Raw genomic sequence first — 22,247 nt, 5'->3', positions numbered from 1 at the left:
TAATAATTAAGTGACTACACCGTGTCATCCACCCCACCTTCCTTGCGACTGGAGGAGGGTACATCCACAAGCCACCCTCGCCAATCATGGGCGTATAACTGATCACGTGACCCACCTGGCAAAAGAAGGTCCGCCGCCATGCGGAGCGGAGTCACATGGCGTGTCACGGACACTGGTTTGAAGCGGACGGCTCGCACCTTCGGCTTCAGCACGGAGGTAGAAACACAGATAATCCGCTCGTTCGTTCACCGGCGTTATCTCTCACTTGGAAGGGGGGCTTGCGTTCGCACAGTAGCGATGGACTCGGCGAGGAGCTGGCTCGTCGCCGCTTCTTGCTTCTGGATGAGTTCTTTCGGCTCTGTCATGATTCGTTCGTCAGGGATAATCTACGTGAGCATCATCGAGCAATTTCAGGTCACGAGGAGGTGCCTCCGTAAGTTGCTCTGATTGGCTCTCCGAGTGTTGTGCGTAAAAGTAGACGCACATGTGTAGTACGTGGAGCGAAAGCTCAGACTGCAGAAACCAAGGACCGCAGATTCGATCAATGAGGGACGTAAGTTCGTCTGCGTCTTGCACAAGAGTAGCGACGACGCCAGCACGCCGAGTTCTAATTGGTTTTGGTTGGAAACGATAATCGGTAGACCTAAAAGCCTCTAGCCTTGAGGTCTACCCGCTGTCCTTCCAAACGGAGCCAATCAGAGCCCGGCGTCGTTCTGACGTCACCGCGATCCCTCCGCAAGAAGCACACAACTTGTTCTCCGGATACTACCCGGAAGACATGCATATTATGTCATCAATGGTGGCTTCCCGACCCGCCCCAAGCGGCAACCATGCAGAAACTCCGCAAGAGTACGCCGCAAAGCGGCAGATGCCTGCGTCATGGCGTCGCCACGTGATAACATCGATGCTCGTTGGGAGACGCTGCGAGGCGGTTTGCAGCGACGCTGACGCAAGCTAGGCGGCGCTGTGTGGATTCACTAGTGATGACGTTTTCGGGGGAAAGACTCGGGCCTTGTCTTCCACGTGGTATTGGTTCAACCAGGTTCGACTTTTTTCGAAATTTTAACGCGAAACCTGAAAAAATGGTCGACCGCAGTTCGACTTCAGTGCGGCTGCGCTAAAAATTTAAAACGAGTCCACGCCGTCTGGCGGAGGAGAAACGCAATATTGTTGGGTATAATTTGTTTATTTTCCCCCAAATTTTTAAACTAACTTAAACAATAGTAGTACAAACGTTTGCTTTTATATTGTCTAAATATCGGTAATTAATTTATAAATAATAAAATGAACTTCATTATAAAGAATTTGTTTCACAAAATGCAAAGCGAGTGTGCAGAAATCTGGCAAAACTGTCCAGAGGTCGAATTTTGTCGAACTATACTAAAAGTTCCAGGGTTCACCGAACCAATCAAACCTCAGGTTTCGACAAGAGTTCGCCACATCCTAATTAACAACGACGGGAAACATCCTTGATGCAGGTGGATGCAGATACCTGGGATTCTAATCAGCGCTTGAATATATCCACGCTCCTTGAGTCGAGATTCGTTCGCCGTTGTTAATATTGAATTTTGCCGCAATTTAATGAACCGAGAATTCATGATAAGATGCTCAAGAAGCACCACGACCCGGGTTTCTTACGCTGTCGACTCCAGCGAAATATAGAGGGCGCGCTGGTCAGGCAAGATGGTGGCCGAAAGGAGGTCGGTTTCATCGTTGAGAACGCGAAAAAGCTTGGATTTCTTGCGGTACAACGTAGATTCAGAGTTACATTGAAAGCAAAGTATGTTTTCTGAACAGTAGGAACATTCTTCTACAGAGTGAAGCAATCATATGATAGCAGCATAAAAGTAATAATGAAAACGATTCTGCTGGTTTTCTTTTTCGCCAGCTCGATTCCCCCATTCGGTCGAAGCTTGATTTCCAGTTCATCGTTCTAATATTAAACTTCACGAGGTGGAAACGAAGATATCGCCAAAGTTCCCAAGCCTCTTGAAAGGGTGACAGGCTGTTATAAAACAGCCAAATGTATCGTCAAATAGAATGTAAGCCAATACTGGCAACTCCTGAGAAGAGTAGGCGAAAAGTGATCGCAGCGCCCCTGGCGAGTTTGGAGTTTCCGCTAGCAGACGAATTCTCCACAACGCGTTGATTTTGCCTATCTCCGTGTGAGATGACCAATGAAAAAACATTGCCGCGGGTATTCGCTGTTTTAAATGTTAAAAAATAGGAAAGTGAAGGACATTTGCTTCGCGTGAGAAAGATGTTAAAGCTTTCAAGTTGCAATTTTGGGGCTCTCCTAAAGAAAACACTCTGTCACAACTTACCTAAGTCAGACCAAAAACGAACGTACCTCCGCGCTGTTGTTTTTAATTTTTTTTTTAAGGGGAATTTAAACAAAAATTTCTAGAACATAGCTACGTTTCAACTTTACTGTTCTTATCAATCATTTCGTTTTGTTGTTGCAATTCCCATTTCTTATGAATGTTGGCTTATCCCGTTAAGATCGTCTGCGGATGAAGAAGCAAAAAGCTACTTCGAACCCGGTACGGTACTGCGGTGTCAGTATGCTCTGGAAGAAGTCGATTGTGTACATGCAAAATTTGACGTTAATGCTGAAGTTAATAAAAGCGGAGTTACGGAAAAAGCAGACTTCTCACGCTTGCAGGAGAAAAAAGAGAAGAGCGTTGTAGCTCAAATAAAGGTGATTTCAGTCAAGTTAGAGCCACTAAATGAGCTACGCTTAGAGTGTCGGCACTCTGTGCCCCGATATTGTTGTGGGCGGGGCGCCGCCATCTTTGTGCCTGTACAGAGCAGATGCAACTGCCGATCGTCATGATTCAAAAGTGCGACTTCCTCAGCATTAGACTTGGTGTTCTGAAGCTAACGTAGTATTGCTTTGCTCTGTCGCGAACTGTTTAAACAATTGTGGAGGGCGGAAAAGCGTTTACTGTGATATCAGATCAAGCTTCAGATAACTGGCAACCATGATCTTAAGCCACAATATGGGCAAGTGTCGTTACTCTGAAAGTGTCACTAGGTCACGTTATGTATGGTGCAAAAATTCCGGTTGTTTGCGCTGCCACGACTAACGTCTTCTGCCTCTTTTTTCAATAAAAGCCGGTACTCGTTGGACCGTTTGCAACCCCTTCAATTTTTCAAATTCCACTTTCTTTTTACGTTTGAACGACGCTACGGCGGAGCCGTCTCTCTTCCTCCTGCTTTTATAGTTTTTTTTTTCTTTTTTTGTGTTATTTGACGTTGGAATTATGGCGTATTTCGCTTTGCCTTGTTTGGCTAGTTTTGATTCTCTTTCCTTCGTTTCCACGCTTGCTGCTGCTGCCTGTCAGAGGGCGCGCGCTCCGCATTAATACTCGCTATCATCATCATGGACGGCACGGTTCTGGCCTTTGCTTCTGGCTTAAAGAGCTTACGGATGACAGCAGCAGACCATTTTGAAATTGTTTCTGCTGCTATAGACCCTTTCCGCAATTCAGTCTGGCCACGTTGATCACTATCATCATCATCTGAAAACGGAATATGTGCTATACTAATGGCGGCCTTCTGTTTACTGATGAAGGAAGAAGTTGAAGATGCTCCTAGGCAGATGATTCGAGGCCTATACATTATTGGCGTTAGCGCGACGCGAATCAGGAATTGGATGCAAGCGCTGCGTAAGCGTTCATTTCTAACTCGGTCCCAGTCAATCTGTTTGTAGCACTCACTCGGCCTCAAAGCCCCTTGATGTATAGAACTCTACCAAGGCGTCTATGTGGGTTGGCGCTTCGTTCCGACTGGCTGCTTATGTTTCGCCATTGACACTAAAAGAGACTGAAAATAATTGTAGTGAAGTGCACATTTTCGTTTACCGTTGACCTTTAAGTGATGGTGCCCCATTAAATACTGCAGACCACAGGTTCATTGCCGCCATTAGTATAGTAAAAGATTAACCGCCATTCGAGACACCAGATGGCACTGAATTCCGGAAAGGGTCTATTGGGTAGTCACATATTCAAAATCCGGTACTTTTTTTTAACCAATAAAACATTGAAACTGTGTTCCTGTTGACCCTGAATCTATTTGGAAAGTCCTCAGCCATTGAAGCAAAATAATGATCGCGCGCACGCGCAAACATTCCCTCGGTCGTCTGATACCGCCGCGACGGGGACGGCCGTGCGCATTTCACACCTCGGAAAAAGAACGCAGAGAAGCTTATAGCAGTGGATGAGAGTTCACACATTGTTCGAAACGTGTGAAGTGACAATATGTGAGTCTTCAATCTTATCAGAATATGCCGGTGGCGTGGTCTGCACCGGTGTTTCGATATTGTAAACGGTCGGTGCGAGGTACTCAGGCGAGACATTTCTTCAAACTTCCTTTGCACGAGAAATGACGCGCCGTATGGGCGAGAAACTTCCCTTGGCGAGACCTGTCGCACAAGGACTTCCTCTGTGATTTGCACTTTAGGGAAAAGAATATTCTGACGTACTTCGAGCACGAGATTTGCGGAGAAGTCGTCCTATCGCCACGGGTTAAGTGGAGTCTGAAACCCGACGGCCCTCCCAAGCGTATTTGCGACCTATCCGGAACATTTGCCTCGTTCAAAAAGAAAACCTAAAAGGAGCAGGTCACCTGAGACCCATCTGTGCGAAGGTGCCCTGGATGTCCGACCAGCAATGGCATCGCCCTGGTAAGAGTGCACATTCACTACTACGGTAGAAACTCGGTTTGATTGTAGTCACCGGATTGTAGTGGCGCCGACGAATTCTGGTTGTTTGAAACGCTTCACGCTGTCAGTAGCAGCTAAGGCAGCAGCATTTTACAATAATACAAAGCGTTTACCAAAACGGTCCTAGCGCTTATTATGCTCATATTGTACTTTTTTATAGGCGAAAGGGCAAAAACTAACCGAAAACCATGCTGAACCTCGAGAGGAGTCGGGACTCGCAAGCAGCCGCGGAGCAGTAGCAGACGAAAACGCGTGGATGGATGGATGGATGGATGAATACGGCTGAGCCCTTTGGATCGGGCGGTAGCTTACGCCACCTAGCCATTTTGTTTTACCATTTAAGCTTAGAATATTTAAATGTGAAATCTATATTCACTCCGCAGTGCAAACAAAGTGAGGCTATGAAACCCCCTTGCCATCAGTGGATAAGAAAATACCTAGTTTTCTCTCGATTTCTGCCACCATTCACTTAATCTTTGCTTGGTAATCTCTACAGTCTTGAAATCCACTCTCCCTTCGCTGTCTCTAAAACCCAATGACTTTATTAAATCTATGTTGTCTTCGGTAGGCATAGGGTTAAGCCCTTTACAGTAGAGTATCAAGTGCTCAGCCGTCTCCTCCTCCTCTCCACAAGCAGTGCACACTGTATCAATTTCCTGGTACTTCACTCTGTATGTTCTGGTTCGCAGAACACCCGTTCTTGCCTCAAACAGCAATGAGCTTCCCCTAGAATTGTCATAAATGCTTTCTTTGGCAATAACTCTTTTGTTTAATCTATAGCTTTCCAGAGCCGTCTTTGTCTGCATTCCCTCTAGCCACCAATCTCTTTCTGTGGCCTTAACTTTCTTCTTAACTGAGACTTGCTCTTCCGTATCTTCGCTATAGCCCAAAAACTTTCCGCTTAATTTCCTAGTGCGCTGTCTCCACTTTGTGTCTACACTCCTCATGTATAAATAGCTGAAAACCTTTCGTGCCCATTGCTCCCCGTCCATTTGCCTCAACCTATCCTCAAATTCTACCTTGCTCACCGCTTCCCTGCTCTCAAACGATGCCCATCCCATGTCTCCTTGTACTCCCTGGCTTGGCGTTTTGCAATGTGCCCCCAAAGCCAGTCTACCTACTCCGTGCTGTTTTATTTCTAGTCTCGCATGCACTTCGGATTTCATGCATAGCACTGCGTTTCCAAAAGTCAAGCCAGGCACCATGACCCCTTTCCAAATCTCTCTCACCACCTCATACCTGCTGTAATTCCAAAGTGCTCTCAACTTCATCCTCGTTAAAAATCATGACTGCCGATTTTTCGCTACTGAATTCTAAACCTAATTCCTCTCCTTCCCTACCACAGATGCTCATTAATTCCTGCAACTCTGTCCTGTTGTTAGCCATTAGTACAATATCATCCGCATACATCAATCCCGGTAAGGATTGCTGAATTTTTTGGCCTAGCTTACTGTAAGAAAGGTTGAACCCAAGCCCACTCTTCTCTAGTCTATCCTCCAATCCTCTCAGATACAACATAAACAGCAAAGGCGATAACGGGCACCCCTGCCTAAGGCCTCGCCTTATCTCTATTTTCCCTGTCGCCTTTCCTTCCCATGTTATAATCACCTTGTTATCTTTGTAAATGTTCCTTAATAGTGCTGTTAGTCCTTCATCTAGGTTTAAGTTCTCCATTATGTCCCACAGGTTTCTTTGGTTCACATTGTCATAGGCACCCTTGATATCCAGAAATGCCAGCCAGAGCTGTCTGTTTTCTTTTTACGCTATTTCTATACACTGTGTTAGAGAAAATAAATTGTCCTCCAACCTTCTTTGTTTTCGAAACCCGTTCTGTAATTCGCCCAGTATGCCCTCGCAATCTACCCATTCCTCCAGTCTGTTCTTTATAATCTGCATTACCAACCTGTAAATAACCGGTGTCACGGTTATAGGACGATAATTCCTAATATCAGACTTATCTCCCTTTCCCTTATATATCATACTCATCCTACTAAGCCTCCATTCATCTGGAATATTTCCTTTTGTTATCATGGTACTCACTACCTCCCTTAGTTTTGCCTTAGATTTAGGACCCAAATTCTTCACCAGCTTGATAGGGATACCATCTGTGCCTGTCGACGTGCCACTAGGGACTCTTCGTTCCGCCTTTTCCCATTCTCTTTGTCCAAAATCCGCGATGTCACAAACTGGACTGCTACTTCCTTCGGTTCTCCTATCTTTCACATGTAACCGTTCCCGAAATTTCTCCTCCATCACTGCTCCTATATATTGTATCGCATCATCTCCCTCTAATTGATCTCCCTGATGCGAGAGTATGAATCTCTGTCTAGCTTGCGTTGTTTCACCGAGTGAGTTCAAGTGCTCCCAAAACTTCTTGGCAGCGTTTCTATCTTTCTTACTTACAATACTCATCCATTCCTCACCCTTTCTCTGAATTTTCGCATTGATCAAACTGGATGCCTCTCGGCGACATGTTATAAAATTGTCCCATTTTCTTTTTACTTCCGTTTCGGACTCCCCACTACGCTTGGAATACCTGTGTTCTCTAGAGGCTTCCTGACGTTTTTGTATCGCTTGCTTCACTTCTTTGTCCCACCAGCTTTTTGGTCTATGTCCTTGCTTCCCCTTTCGTTTACTCTTCACTTTGTCTAGTTCTAGAGCAAAAAGCCTAGTTAGGCTCTCATAGGTCCAATCTGTATACCGTTGCCCTGAAACTGCTGCCTCTATTCTTTCAACAACTATTTCCAACTCTTTGTCGCTGCAGAAAGTTTGCTTTGAATTATGTTGTCTAGTTTCAGCATTTACTTCTCTGGCAAAATTCAGCTTAATACGTTTGTGATCACTACCAAGACTTTTGGAACCTTCTTCATCTATTTTCATTACTTGTAACTTACCATATATTTTGTGTGACATGAGTACGTAATCTATAGTTGAATGCAGATTGCCAGTTTCCCAAGTTATGTGCCCGTCACACTTCTGACTGGTATTACATAAAACTAAGTCATGTTTTTCCACCAGTTCTAGTAATATGCTTCCAGTTGAGTCCGTATACCCATCCAGACCCTCAATATGGGCATTCATGTCTCCCATAATAATTATTTCGGAGCCTTCCCCTAGTTCACTAATGTCTCTTGATATGCAATCAATAATTTTTCTGTTTTCCTCTTTAGCACCTGTCCCTGTCCATAAGTAAACCACTCCAAGGACTGTTGATTCCCCAGCGACTTTTCCTTTCAGCCACAAATGTTCGGCGCACTCCTTTCTGATCCTTTGAAAGTTCATATTCTTCTTAATAAATGCTCCAATTCCACCTCCCTTCCTCGTTTCCTCCATTCTGTTGCATTCTTCCCACACATAGTCAGGGTTGCAAGGTGGCTGCTCCATGTCTCTGAGATGTGTTTCCACAAACCCATACACCATTAAATCCTCCTTTCTTAGTTGCTCCTCTACCTCTTCCCATTTTAACCTATTTCTACCACCCTGCATGTTAATATATCCAATGTCTGATTGTGCTGTTTTTTTATACCTGTTCTTACGTTTTCTCCTCTTTTTAACCCTGGGTGCCTCTCCTGACTTCGTTGGCTTTTCAATTACTTCAGTGCCCCCAGGGCCCTCGGTCCCCCCAAAAAAGCAGTCACCGTGCGGCCCATCCTATCCCCCACCCTGTAACCCGTGGCCTCACTGTAGTGAATGCCATCTGCAAAAGGGTGGAATAATGCGCCGGCAGCGCCACCTAGTTGTAAAAAAAAATTGGACACGGTTTCGGACCCCCTCCAATGTACAGCGTCTATGGGAAGTTCCATAACTGAGTTGATATAGTAACGGTGCTTACTACCGCCGGTTCGTCTGCTCGTCTGCTACGCTATGCTCGGACTGAGGGCCGCCTGCAACTTTGTTGTTGTTTTTGTTGTCTATACTGTCGTCTGCGATAACCTCCTATTTTCGCCTTCGATTGAGTTTCTAATCCGAAATATTCATTTGTGATTTTTCTTATGTTTATTGAATATATAAAAAGTGTAAGCTCGTTGTAGATTTCTATTCGGATTTAATTTGTGTACGCGGGCATATCTGCTAAGGATCATCGTCTGTTTATCAATCGGGCGCCTCCGGCCATACACCAGAGCATACTTGGAAATGGCAGGCCTGCCATGGGCTTCCTACCAATAAAAAAACAAGTTTCTGCAATGTGGTGAAAAATCCTTCTTCGGTTTTCCGAAGACGGAACAAACGTGAGTAACTATAAGTTACTGCAGCATTCAAATTAAACTGGAAGAGCTATCCAAGTCTGGCCTCAAAATCGCCACTGACGCCTACATAGACGACTATGACAACTTCACAGAAATCGCGGAGAACTTCACGGGTGACATATCAGACGCACAACTGAACACCCAGTCCTATGTAGCCGGGTGGGCAGCCAGTCAGATCTGTCATCATGCTTGCCAAGTTCAACGTCAATCAGAAACATAGAACACCTCGAAAGACATTTCGTTAAAGAACGAGAAATATTCGCATGCGAAAATAACACCACCTTCTGACTTTGCTCGTCACCTAGCCGGTAACATCAGCCGTGCCTTCGACACACCAGACAAGAGTGCATCTGAAGGCGCTCTTGAGGCCGCTGATCGACGAAACAAAGGCGCGGCGGGAAAAGCCTGCCAGGACACGTACCTCAAGAAAGTACACTTGACGGTACTTTTGAACTGCTTCGTCAAGCGAGAAAACGAAAAACCTTGCCAAAATCATTGGGAAAACAAATCGGAAAACAAAAAAAGGTCACACACTACTTGCACGTACTACCAGATTGCAGCGTGCGACTATTATTTCACGGGCAGTGTCAGCTGGACTACGTTATTCCTTTCCCTTTTTTTTTTTTTTTTGTTTTGTTTTTAGTTTTTACCAACGCCGCGAAAGCAAAAAAAAACAAAAAAAAAACGAACGTGTAACCAGCTGCTGAAAAAAAACCAAGCTCTTTTTCTTTTTATTAGTTTCGTCGTGTTGCTTTCTCTTTGTTTGCTGCGGACTCAACACCGACGGCGACCACCACCTGTGCAACGATCGTCGTCGTTGAAGGGGTCATGCTGGGTGATTTCTATCTGCATCGTCTGCTAAGTTCTTTGTTTTATTCGCCGTTACTCGCGACAGTGCTTCATTTCTTTTTTCTTTTCTTATTTTTGTCTGGGGTGGTGACCCCATCTTCCCTCAAAATACGGACATTATTTGCACGGTCACTACTTCTTCGTTTATTTTTGTGCTACACTCGGTGTAACACAAAAACAGTTCTTTGGTGCGCTTGCTCAGGAAATCTTAACATGTTGTTTGCGCACGTTTTAATGATCAGCTATTTAGGTAAGAAATTGTGACAACTCAGTTTGTAACGGATGAGCAGTAACCACTTACGACATAGTTCGAGTAGCCAAAAGGCCTTTTTTTCGCTTCCCAGACGCGCTTCAAACGCGCGTGATCCCCTAAGAGGCGTTTGAGGCCACTAAATAAACTGATCTATCTCTGTTTATGCGCGCCTTGTTAATTGTTTGTCGTTGCAGTTGCGATCAGTGGATTCCGCTTTACAAGCGGACTCACCGTAAGGAATTGGTTCAGATGTTGGGATGACGAAACGACGGGGCCCGCAAAGCTCGAGGACGTTGCCGAGCCTGTACTTTTCCATTGTGTCGTCTGCTTCCGCTAACTCCGAGTCCGCTAGAGGCGCCACTGTCATGTTCGCCGTCGCTCCCTTGGGTTTTCGGAGGAGTTTGCGGCATTGGCGAAGCTATATCGTATTTGGTATCGTCCTCTGGAAGGTCGTCAAAGTGCGGATAAGGATTCACGTTTCGGACATCGTCCTCGGGTTGACGTTTCAAGAAAACTATCAATGACCTCCATGTTCGGTAAACATTTTGTAATCAGGGGCATGTGACTTTAGGGTCCTTCCATGCCAAAGGAGACAGCCATTGTCGTCATATTTTGGATAAGCTTGAAAAAAAATATGAATGGAGACACGTGTGAAAGTAAGGTTGGCCGAGTTTGAGGGCTGAATAACGTTTTTTCGTTTTTTTTTTTTGCTGACGTCATGCTCCAATGTGCGGGGAATCAGAGAAAACCTTCTGTATTTCGCAAAAAAGATGAAAAAAGCTATTTATCACATAGTTTTAAGTTTGCATGCAATCAAGCACTAATATATTCTATCTTACCTCGAAAGGAAAACACCTTACGCCGCCATTTTGGATCCAGACAGGCACTCCAAACCTAAGAAAATTTTTAAGAGTTCTTGATTTTGTTTAGTCAACTTGAAATTATAATTTGACTAATAAACTTTTTTACTTACTTTTCTAAACCTTATGCTCGACTAGGTTGCAATAAAATTGTAAAAAAGAATTATTCCCACAACTTTTAATGAAATGGTGAATATGACACTTTCTTCAAAAACGATCAGTTATAGGGTAAAAAAAAAACATATGGGCAACGGTGCTCGCATTTTCTAAAATAGCCGAAAGTTCAACCGACCCCATCTGTTCAACATATAAAAAATATTAAAAGTACTTTTCTGTTATTTTGGAGAAATTATTCTTTTAAATAAAAGGCAGAACGGCATCGCCTCCAGGCGTCCAGCTCGTCGGCAAATTACGTGCCACGCGAAACACTGCACGTGGCACGTAATTTTGTTAACTATATTTGTATAGTTAACACTGAGAATCTTGAAATTCTGACATGTCCATTTTAGTGACTAGAGAGTGCATATTTTGTTGCTCTAAGTCTAAACAATACGTTCGGGTGCGCTTGCAAGTTTAATAGCGACAGATTCGAAATATTATTTGCGATACTTTTTATCAAAGGCAAAACAAAGCACATTTGTAACTCATCGGCGTTTTTTTTTTTTTCTTATGTTCATAAATATAAAATGTAGTTAAGAAATACTATATCACATTTAGAATATCAGTGTTTCATTAGCTTTCAGTTCATGTCACTAGCTAGAACACTGCACACGTTTGGAACATCACCGGTATCATCCGTCTGGTGCAATGTCCTTAAATTCGCACGCAAAACTGTTCCTCCACGCTGGATGCGGATGTTATATTAGTTACCACGTATTATTATTCTTTTAGCACGCTAATTTGAAGGCTTTAATTTCACTTTCCATGTGCCCAGGTGACGGCAAACAAAGCCATCGTCTGCTAACCGAATTTGTGAATGCAGACGGTTCGTCAGAATTGGTTAGCAGACGGCGCGTCTTCACTCTTTGGTCATACTGCGTTTGCTTGCAAAAAAATGAAATAGTTGACGCGGGAGATTATCAACGATGCCGAACGATAACGGTGATTTGGCTTCTCCTTCAACTAAAAAGCATTGTAGAGCAAATACACAGTGCAACTGAAAAACAGAGAGGGAAACATTCGAAAAAGCGGAACATTAAAAATAGATATTTCAAGCCAACGAACTTTCAAAGGTTATGACAAAACAGAAGCGTATTGCGTGTTTACCGCTTGTCAAGTATATATCTACCTTATATAAAAACGTTCCGTGTTGTGTTTCTATCTAAAACCCCTGAACATGGGTATTCGCTCGCCCTTCCTGGTGTATTGAGGCCTTATCTAAGTGATATTTGTACCCTGTTTATGCCTGGGAACAGCACTGCTGTAAACACGTAGGATTAGAGTTGACCAGAAACACTGTCATGACTGATAATGCATAAGGAGGCTCCTTTTAGAACAGTGTGTTCACAAATGCCAACGTTCTTTTTAATCGCAGTCCCGTTGATTCCGCAGTAGATTGCTCGTTCGGCCCAGGAAGTTGACATCCCAAACACTATGTACAAACATGGGTCAGGCTGTTTTCAGACTTACCACACAACCGAAAGGATATTATTTGCGGGGTATTGAACCGAACCCAAACCGTGAACCGAAAACCGGAAAAAACGTTATTTTCGCGCGAACAGGAGTTGGACCGGAACGAAATCATTTTTTTCGCACCGGAGCGGAACCGATATGCTTTCCCATGCGGTTTTTGGTTCATACGCGAAGTCAGGTCGCGATAAAAGCGCGTGGCGAAAAAAAAAAAAAAACAGAAAAAATAAACCGTAAAAAAATATAATTTTTGCCAGTATGTGTGAAAATAATATCTTTTTCGTACATTTCTACGTGGAAGAGAAAAGGTAATATGTAAAAAGAATTTGACCGCGATCCCAGCTGTCGTCAAAGAGTCGTTCACAAATACCTGGAGACGCAACAACGCTTGCCGGCCTGTCTTGTTATCACGGAGCCAGCGATAAGGGTACGTAGCGGCCTGCGCTCCCGATGCTATCAGTTCAAGGATCGCAGAAGTTCAGACGGGAGCGTACAGAAAAAATGGATTCTGCGAGAAGCTGGCTTGTAGCTGCGGGCTGCTGCTGGATAAGCGTCTTCACCTTCTCTATGATTCGTTCAGCAGCCATCCTCTACGTGGGAATACTCGACACCTTCCACGTCACGAGGGAAGAGGCCTCCTGGCCAATCAGCGTCACGGGATCCGTCTATTTCATGACAGGTAAAGCAGTGCAGTGTTGACCGCAATCTCAGCTCCTAGAATCGTGAGAGTACCCGCAAAACATTCTTTCTGCTGTGTGTACACCTGAGGCTAAAACGACGCAAGTGTAACAACGCATTTTGATATTAGAGCACTTCCTTATGTCTTTTTTTTATTTTATAACTAGTTACTAATGGATCGATTGCGCAATAATGGCACCAGATACTCCCAGCAAACTTTGTCAACAAGTGTTCGACCTTTCTGCGCTCAAGAAAAGTTTTTTAAGACTATTCATAATGTCTTTAAAAAACTTTAATTTAATTCAAATATTTCGTTCTAGTGCGATCGATTTCTTTACGACTCCTTGTCTTCTCCTTGTCTACATCGCGCCCAGTACTGAAACATATTGATGGTCATATCAAGAATTGGACACGTAAAGTCATATATTCAGTATACCGATCGTATATATATATATGGACATATCATGGCCTTATTTACCAAATTCTCGATATGGCCATATACGACATATGGCGTTTTGTACGGGGTTGCGCGGAGCTCAGTTTCCATAGCAACGCGTACTAAAATCTTGTCGTACGCAGTCCAAACATTCGTAATGTAGTCAGTCGTAGTCAAACGCAAATATCTCGACCAGCTTTTATTCATTAATGTCTTTTGCGCGTCCAGTGTTTTTGTTAGTAATGTGTTACATTCATGTCGCGTCTATCAATGTTCCTGCACAGCACTCGTCGGTGGCATACTGGCGAGGTACATCAAGATCTGGAAGCTCACGCTCGCAGGCTGCCTCATATGTTCTTCCGCTGTTTCCGTCTGCTACTTCGCCACGAGCATCTGGTACCTTGCCGTCTTTCTAGGATTCATTCACGGTACGACGGCAACCTTGAATATGTAAGCAGATTTGTTGGCCAAGCACCATTCGTATATGCTAAATGACGAACGCCGCCCATGAAGACTGTGTTCGAAAGAGACACGCGTACAGCGTCTTTTACGGTATGCCTGACCTTTTTTATGGTTTCAGCCCGTCTGCTTTATGAGGGTGCTCTATTTTTTGCTCCTTTATGACACCATTACCCAAGTTGTAACAGTTCACAACGAAATTAAATCCAGAAAACTACGGGGTGGCCCCCAAAAACATTTATGTTTTTTTTTTTCATCGCAAAAAGAAACTACTCATCACCGAACGCTCGTTCTCCGCCCAAATATACCGCTAGCAGTCCGCAACAGATGCCAACGTTTCAGCAGTAACCATTAGTTTATTCAAAAGTTAGAATTGATTTTCTGAAATATCTTAATGGAAAAATGGCGGCCGATAGAGAACTCAAATACATGGAGCTGTATATGGCGCAGATGTACAGGTTACCGCAAATAAGTAACTAAATATCGTTACTCGTTACTTACTAAAAATTAACTAACTACGCTAGTCGTTACCGATTTTCAAAAAGGAACGCTTTACTCTACCTCAAAAGTAACCAGTTATTTTTTCTGGCTACTTTGACGACCAAATACACAACTGCTTTTGTTTCGTGCTTTATTGTTGCCTTTTCAGTAGTCACTGCACTTAAGCAGTAGCTGCCTCCCGAAGCTTTCTTCAGTTATGTTTCTCCGCTCACTTGAGAATACATCTTATGCAATGATGATGAGTCGTTCTACTGACGCGTTGGAAAGAGCGGCAGTGTTGTGATTCAGGAACAGACGCTGAATCTAGGACTCCTCTCTCTCTCTCTCTCTCTCTCTCTGTTGTTCTCTCTGCTTTTAAAGTTAGAAGTTGACAATGGGTTCTGCGGTTCTGTGCCTTCCCGTGTTGGCAATCTCCGGGATTACATTTGGTCTGGGCACGATTCTAGAAGGTTCAACCGACGAACCTTGTGTTCTCGCTGGCTAAAAGGACATTCCCAGCCGTAGAGCTCGACTGACGTTTTTTAATGATGATGAAAAGCGCGACAGGACAACGGACACAGAAGGATACACAGACACAGCGCTACTTACAATTGAACTTTATTTCCGCTGCAGCTCGGTATATATTACCGGCAAAAACACAAACAAGTTAGGAATATATAAAATACACATCGTAAAAATCTTAAAAAACAACATAAAACGGCTAAAATTCCTGCATCACTCATCGGAACCCACCCGAAACTATAGTCATGCTTGGTCAAGAAACTGCAATTCTTTGTCGGATAACGATAAAGAGGGTGCGCTGACACATCGCAGCCCTTATCTAGCAATTTCTCGAGCCTCGAGTATTTCCCTTGTGGTTTTGTTTCTGTTTCTGTCGGAGTACAACCACAATCCCGGCAATGCACACCGAGGTGTCCTGATTTGACGGCATCAACGTTGTAACGGTGTTCCCTCAATTTTTTTCATTTAGGCAGCGACCAGTCTGCTCCACATAATGACGCCCGCACGATAATGGCACGGAGTACACAACCCCTTCTGTACACTCAACAAAGCAAGTTCTGTGCTTTTCCGTGCAGCCGGGCCTGCTTAGGATGTTCGAGGTGGAAATTACCTTTTTACATAAACCAGCCAACTTGACAGGTGCTGAAAAAAACAACGTTAAGCCCTGCGTGCAAGTCCACTCTTTTCAGGCTATGGGACAGGTTATGTAGTTTCTCTTTTTTCTTTCTCTGTACTTCCGTTCCCTGTCTATTTTTATTCCTGATAGAAGGGAGACTGGACACCCCGCGGACTTGAGTCCTGACACCTGATTTTTAAAACTTTCGTTGATCTTGTGAGTGTACCACTCCTTTAGAGCGTTACCGAAGCAGAGATGGATTATTCCCTTTTTCACGAGCTTTGAGTGCGCCGACGCGAATGGCAGGATTGGCTTGTTCCCCCTTGGTTCATAAATCCAACATACATGCCAAGGTCGGAAGTCAAGCCTCAGGTCTAAAAACCTAATGGAAACCCCCATCAGCACTTCATGTGCTAGCACCAGGGGCCTTAGACAGTCACTAAAAGTGGACAGGGTCACGGACACCAGCTCCTGAAAGACATCTGAGCTGCAGTCCAAGAGGACTAAAAAATCGTCCACAAATCTAAAAATGCTTACAACCCTAGAACCCACAAGTTTGCTAGCCAGGATCCGATCAAGGGAGAAATTGCTAGATTAAGGCTGCAATGTGTCAGCGCACCATCTTTATCGTTATCCGAAAAAGAATTGCAGTTTCTTCACCAAGCATGACTAGTTTCGGGTGGGTGCCGATGAGTGATGCAGGAATTTTAGCCTTTCTACGTTGTTTTTTTTTAAAGATTTTTACGATGTGTATTTTATGTCTTCCTAACTTGCTTGTGTTGTTGCCGGTAATATATATCGAGCTGCGGCGGAAATAAAGTTCAGTTGTAAGTAGCGCTGTGTCTGTGTCTCCTTCTGTGTCCATTGTCCTGTCGCGCTTTTTAATCATTATGAATCACCAACTCACCCAACTTTCTACCCTCGACGTTGTTTAGTTGTTTTACGGGTTGTCCATCTGCCTTTGTCACAATAGACGCATCCTCAGGTTATGATTAAAACAAGGCTGTTTAAACGATGTTGAATATGTCACTCCTCAAAAGTAACGAAATAAGTTTACTCGTTACTTTGCCTTATAAGTAACTAAGCACGTTACTGGTTACCGAAAAAGAAACTAAGTAGAAGTAACTCGTTACAAATAACGCATTACTTACATGTCTGGGCGCGAGTTAACAAAAAAAAAAAAGATGAGATTGGATCCAAACCTTTTTACCTTTTAAAATTTAAAAATAGAAGTCACACCAATGTTCTAATAAGATGACGCTTAATTCTGAAACTTCGGCATCTCGTTCGGACCGGTAGCTCTATTCGCATATTTACACGGAGATTGAGCGTGCTTAGTCATCGCGTAATCTTCTCTTTGTCTCCTCTGTAGTAGCCGACAGCATACGAAGCGCAGGGATTGGCTTATCCGGCGCGCGCTTCTTGTGCCATGATTGGTTCCTTGGTGATATTGTCGGCTACTTCCGCAGTCTCATTGGCTGTTGGGCGATAATGAGATGCCACGACCTGCGTTTTCATGAGCTAACAACGACTACAAGCCATCTAAAGTGTAGAACCTAAAGTCTAGTTCACACACTAGCCACTGCTTACAACTGAGTGCATCGTGACCTCTTGTAATATGTTACGACGAGAAAACACGAAAACACCCTGGGGAGCGCTGGCGGCGCCATGGCCTCGGGACAGCATTTCAGTAAAGCAAATGTTTTGTTGTATATACGAGATCAAATGCGCTTACTATGTCCGTGTGAAAGTAGCAATTTACAACATGGTCAAAAGTTCCGCGGAAAAAATATGATGCGCAAAAAAACAAAAAAGATAACTTAGGGAAATCGCAAGTGTTCCACTTTTCCCCGATAGGTGCCGCCAGTGTGTAATCTTGTCGTAAGAGATCACAAGAAGTTATAACGGACTCGGTTGTAAGCAGTCGCAAGTGTGCGAATGGGCCTTCCCTCAATCGTAACGTGTGGCCTTGGTGCTTAATTCGGGAATGAATCTTGGAAAACAATGGATGCTTTGGCAACCTTAAGATTTGGTGTTGAGGAACATGAGCAAAAGTCCAGCCCAAATACAGTTTTCAAATATCCTCAATGTCAATGGTGCCTTTCTTTTTTGTTTTAAACGTTAAAAACATCTTGGTTTATGCTCGCTTACTAAATAAAAATATGTTACTTAATGTAAACTTTGCCATCATATGAAACAACAATCTCAGCAGAGTATGTAAAAGTAATTTATCTGTCCTATTTTAATCGCTTAGATTTTCCAGAGATTTTTTATCTCATACCTATTTCGGTTTTGCTGCAGAAATTTCCAAAAGCACTCACGTGAACAAACTTGTCTTCTCTTGAAAAACATTTTGACTAAGTTTATCCAATATCTGGCCAAACAACCACTCCTTTTTCTTAAAAAAATCGGCAATAATCATATCGCCGCATGGATCTTTTTTTTTTTATAGAATAACCCGAATGTGGGAACCAGTCTATAAACACTAACTTGTGTGTTTTCATCGTATGATGTTAGCTGCCTTGATAAATTTACCTCTTTTTTCTGTGGTGTACAGGTGCTGGTGTAGGCCTCCTCTCTCTTACGACTGTGGTCATAAACCAGCACTTCGTCAAGTACCGAGCCGTGGCTTCCGGTTTAAACATGGCCGGCTTCTCAATCGGCGGACTCCTGTTCCCGCCTCTAACGCAGTTCTTCCTCGCCGAGTACGGTCTTCGCCCCATGTTCCTTCTTTGCGGTGCCGTAATATTAAACGCTGCTGCTGGCGCCATTCTTCAGCGGATACCACCTTGTTCTGACAGGGCGTCAGCCGCCAGACAGCAATGTGGCCAGGCGGAAGAAAAACCACCAGTCATTATGCTAGCAGGTGACGAAGAAAACCTGCTGTTGAAACAGCTGAGTTTCCTGGACTCGAGCAAGGACTGTAGAAGCCAAAACGAAGATCCGGAGCTGGCGGCCACCAGTTCAGAAACTGAGCTCAAGCATGTCGAGGATGGCTTCAAGAAGCACGCCATTGCAACGACAGATGACCTAAAAGAGATAAATGATCGGCGCGTTTCGAACTACGAACACGGCTCGTTATCTCAAAAGCCGGTTCGCCCAGATGACGTGCCTCGTGAGTTCGTTGAATCTCAGCGGAAAAGGTCGCTCCTCTCGTTCTGCGCCAAGCCCAAATTTTACGTGCTAATATGCGCGCAGATTACAATCTTCCTCAATATGTCCATATTTATAACCGTGATTACCGACTACAGCGCGGACCGGGGCATAGCGATCTGGGACGCGGTATCTTTAATTTCGTCTTACACTATCGTCGACCTGTTGGCAAGACTCGGCACGGGTTGGGTGACGGACCACGGCTACTGCTCCAGGAACGCATGGATGGCTCTGAACTTCCTGCTCTGGGCGCTCGCCTACCTTCTGATTCCCATCTGGAGCTCGTACATTGGTCAGGTCGTCTTATCCGGATTGGCCGGTTGGAGCAACGGCTGCACGCTGCCCCTCGTTCCAGTGTTGTTCATGGACGTTGCAGACATGGACCAATATAGTGTGAGCGTCGGGATTGGATCCTTTGTTGTAGGTCTGGCTGGACTCACAAGACCCGCCTTCATAGGTAAGCATCGAGAGAAAGTTGCAACGTCGATATACGACGTGGTTGGGTTGGGCGACAAAAACTAATAGTTTAAGCATAAGTACAATACAAAAAGTATAGCCAAGAAACAAAGTATAACTATTGGCACGTACCCTCTTAATATATAGCGCCTTCCAAACGGCATATAAATTTATTTGCTATTGTGCCTCACCTCAGCAATGTCAAAATGCAACATGGCGGCCAGCCCAAAGAAACGGTTTAAGCAACTCAGTAACATCTTAAAGCGATAGCTCTATATGTAAACCTTCCAGCAACCAAATTTCTTGATCGTGTTCGTTTTAATCGCATGACGCCACAGCGTAAAGTGGCAGTCTCAAGCGACATCATGCTGTCACGTGACTTGAGTGTCATGTGACGTCATGCTTCAAGTGGCTTCGCAATTCACAGGACGTCATCGCGTCACGTGACTTCACTGACGTCACAACGTCAGGTGGCGCTGTCACGTGACGTGACTTTACGGATAAGACGAGGCCTTAGGCAGGGGTGCCCGTTATCGCCTTTGCTGTTTATGTTGTATCTGAGAGGATTGGAGGATAGAATAGAAAAGAGTGGGCTTGGATTCGACCTTTCTTACAGTAAGCCAGGCCAAAAAATTCAGCAATCCTTACCGGGATTAATGTATGCGGATGATATCGTACTAATAGCTAACAACAGGACAGAGTTGCAGGAATTAATGAGCATCTGTGGTAGGGAAGGAGAGGAATTAGGTTTAGAATTCAGTAGTGAAAAATCAGCAGTCGTAATTTTTAACGATGATGAAGTTGAGTAGCTGAAGATACAGAATATTACAGTTGAGAGAGCTAGTAAATACAAGTATCTAGGGGTATGGATATGTGATGGTGCAGAATATCTCCGTGAGCATGAAAAGTATATAATAGGTAAGGGCAACAGAAATGCAGCTGTAATGATAAATAGAGCACTTTGGAATTACAACAGGTATGAGGTGGTGAGAGAGATTTGGAAAGGGGGTCACGGTGCCTGGATTGACTTTTGGAAACGCAGTGCTATGCATGAAATCCGAAGTGCATGCGAGACTAGAAATAAAACAGCGCGGAGTGGGTAGACTGGCTTTGGGGGCACATTGCAAAAACGCCAAACCAAGGAGACATGGGATGGGCGTCATTTGATAGCAGGGAAGCGGTGAGCAAGATAGAATCTGAGGATAGGTTGAGGCAAATGGATGGGAGCAATGGGCACGAAAGGTTTTCAGCTATTTATACATGAGGAGTGCAGACACAAAGTAGAGACAGCGCACTAGGAAATTAAGAGGAAAGTTTTTGGGCTATAGTGAAGATACGGAAGAGCAAGTCTCAGTTAAGAAGAAACTTAAGGCCACAGAAAGAGATCGGCGGCTAGAGGGAATGCAGACAAAGACGGCTATGGAAAGCTATAGATTTAACAAAACAGTTATTGCCAAAGAAAGCATTTAAGACAATTCTAGGGAAAGCTCATTGTTGTTTGAGGCGAGGACGGGTGTTCTGCGAACCAGGACATACAGAGTGAAGTACCAAGAAATGGATACAGTGTGCACTGCTTCAGGGGAGGAGGACGAGACGGCTGAGCACCTGGTACTCTACTGTAAAGGGCTTCACCCTATGCCTACCGAAGACAACATAGATTTAATAAAATCATTGGGTTTTAGAGACAGCGAAGGGAGAGTGGATTTCAAGATTGTAGAGATTAGCAAGCAAAGATTAAGTGAATGGTGGCAGAAATCGAGAGAAAACTAGGTATTTTCTTATTAACTGATGGCAAGGGTTTTTTTATAGCCTCACTTTCTTTGCAGTGCGGAGTGAATATAGATTTCACATTTAAATATTCTAAGCTTAAATGGTAAAACAAAATGGCTAGGTGGCGTAAGCTACCGCCCGATCCAAAGGACTCAGCCGGATTCATCCATCCATCCACTTCAAAATATCCCCGCTGAATTTTACGCACATATATCTACGTTAAATTCCGATACAAGGTGCTGCTCGTCCAAAACTCCATCAAGTGCTATCACACCTCCGTTGCATATGAGGGAATGTCTAAGCCAGGAAAATAGTTTTCCTTTGTGTCAAGATCACTGCTTGTCGTTCCGTCGAGGTGACATGAGCTACGCGAAATAAAGCTTAATTACCAAAGTCAAAGGATGGTCAAACTAAGATTTCGAAGCTTCTTGTAGTCGTAAATGCTACAGATATTGAATAACCCTTTTTCGCTCCCACTGGTGGAATAGGCTATAGACGCTTGCAAGCAGCCGCGCTTCGAGAGCTAGTCTGGCCACCGTGGATGGAAAACGCTTTGTTTTGGCGCCAGTCTGGAAACCATGGGTCCGCCTCAGCAATGCTTGACTTTCAGACGATCTGCCCACACCAGCAGGAAGATGGCGGCGCCCAGATGCCTTACTTGCAAACGTCTGTACAAAAGATGCCAGGCGGCCATGGTCACAAGTATACGTCCATGCGCAATTGCCTGATGAACATGCTTGTCATATCTGAAGGCGGGCAGTGCTACTGTAACGCGCTCTCTCGCCAACCAAATGTAGCAATGGCATGGCTAAAGCCATAATATACAAATCATTTTGGATTTGGGTTAATTAACCTTACGTAATCTTGACTCTCTTCCAGGATACTACAGGGACACAATAGGGAACTACGACGGACTCTTCTTCTTGCTGGGAACAGTTACACTTGGAGTGTCTGTGTTGTGGACATGCACCGCCGTCTTGGAACAATGGTCGGCCAGTCGCCGCAACGTTAAGAAGGCTACACAAGCTCTCAAGGTGCCTGAACGTGGTGAACTATGACCTATAGATGCCAATAAAAGAAACCGGTTTGTTGATGCAGCTCTTGAACGTCTCG

General features: G+C 44.3%; 2 protein-coding genes across 2 annotated transcripts in view; both read left to right on the top strand.

Annotated features, from left to right (window-relative positions):
• Positions 1 to 347: 347 nt before the first annotated feature.
• The window catches only part of LOC8053051, a 40,991-nt gene continuing 19,091 nt past the window's right edge, over positions 348 to 22,247 (top strand). Inside the window, exon 1 of the mRNA XM_029969082.2 lies at positions 348 to 414. Coding sequence (XP_029824942.2) covers positions 364 to 414 — 51 coding nt within the window. The 5' untranslated portion in view covers positions 348 to 363. The remainder of the gene's footprint in view (positions 415 to 22,247) is intronic.
• Positions 13,029 to 22,228, top strand: LOC115310647 (monocarboxylate transporter 7). Its single transcript, XM_029969085.3, has 4 exons — positions 13,029 to 13,243; positions 13,963 to 14,106; positions 18,313 to 19,365; positions 22,014 to 22,228. The coding sequence occupies exons 1-4, from the start codon at positions 13,066 to 13,068 to the stop codon at positions 22,190 to 22,192; spliced, it is 1,554 nt and encodes a 517-aa protein (XP_029824945.2). The 5' UTR covers positions 13,029 to 13,065; the 3' UTR covers positions 22,193 to 22,228.

This window comes from Ixodes scapularis, unplaced genomic scaffold, assembly GCF_016920785.2.
Source record: "Ixodes scapularis isolate PalLabHiFi unplaced genomic scaffold, ASM1692078v2 PGA_scaffold13__105_contigs__length_92229423, whole genome shotgun sequence".
Taxonomy (NCBI): Eukaryota; Metazoa; Arthropoda; class Arachnida; order Ixodida; family Ixodidae; genus Ixodes; species Ixodes scapularis.
Note: the sequence above shows the minus strand (reverse complement) of the source record. Positions and strands in the feature narration are given on the sequence as shown.

Bases quoted from the DNA above. Each gene is read 5' to 3' on its own strand.
- LOC115310647 (XM_029969085.3), top strand. From the start codon at position 13,066: ATGGATTCTGCGAGAAGCTGGCTTGTAGCTGCGGGCTGCTGCTGGATA. The intron at 13,244-13,962 runs GTAAAGCAGTGC...GTTCCTGCACAG, and splicing joins ATCCGTCTATTTCATGACAG to CACTCGTCGGTGGCATACTG. The intron at 14,107-18,312 runs GTACGACGGCAA...TGTGGTGTACAG, and splicing joins CTTTCTAGGATTCATTCACG to GTGCTGGTGTAGGCCTCCTC.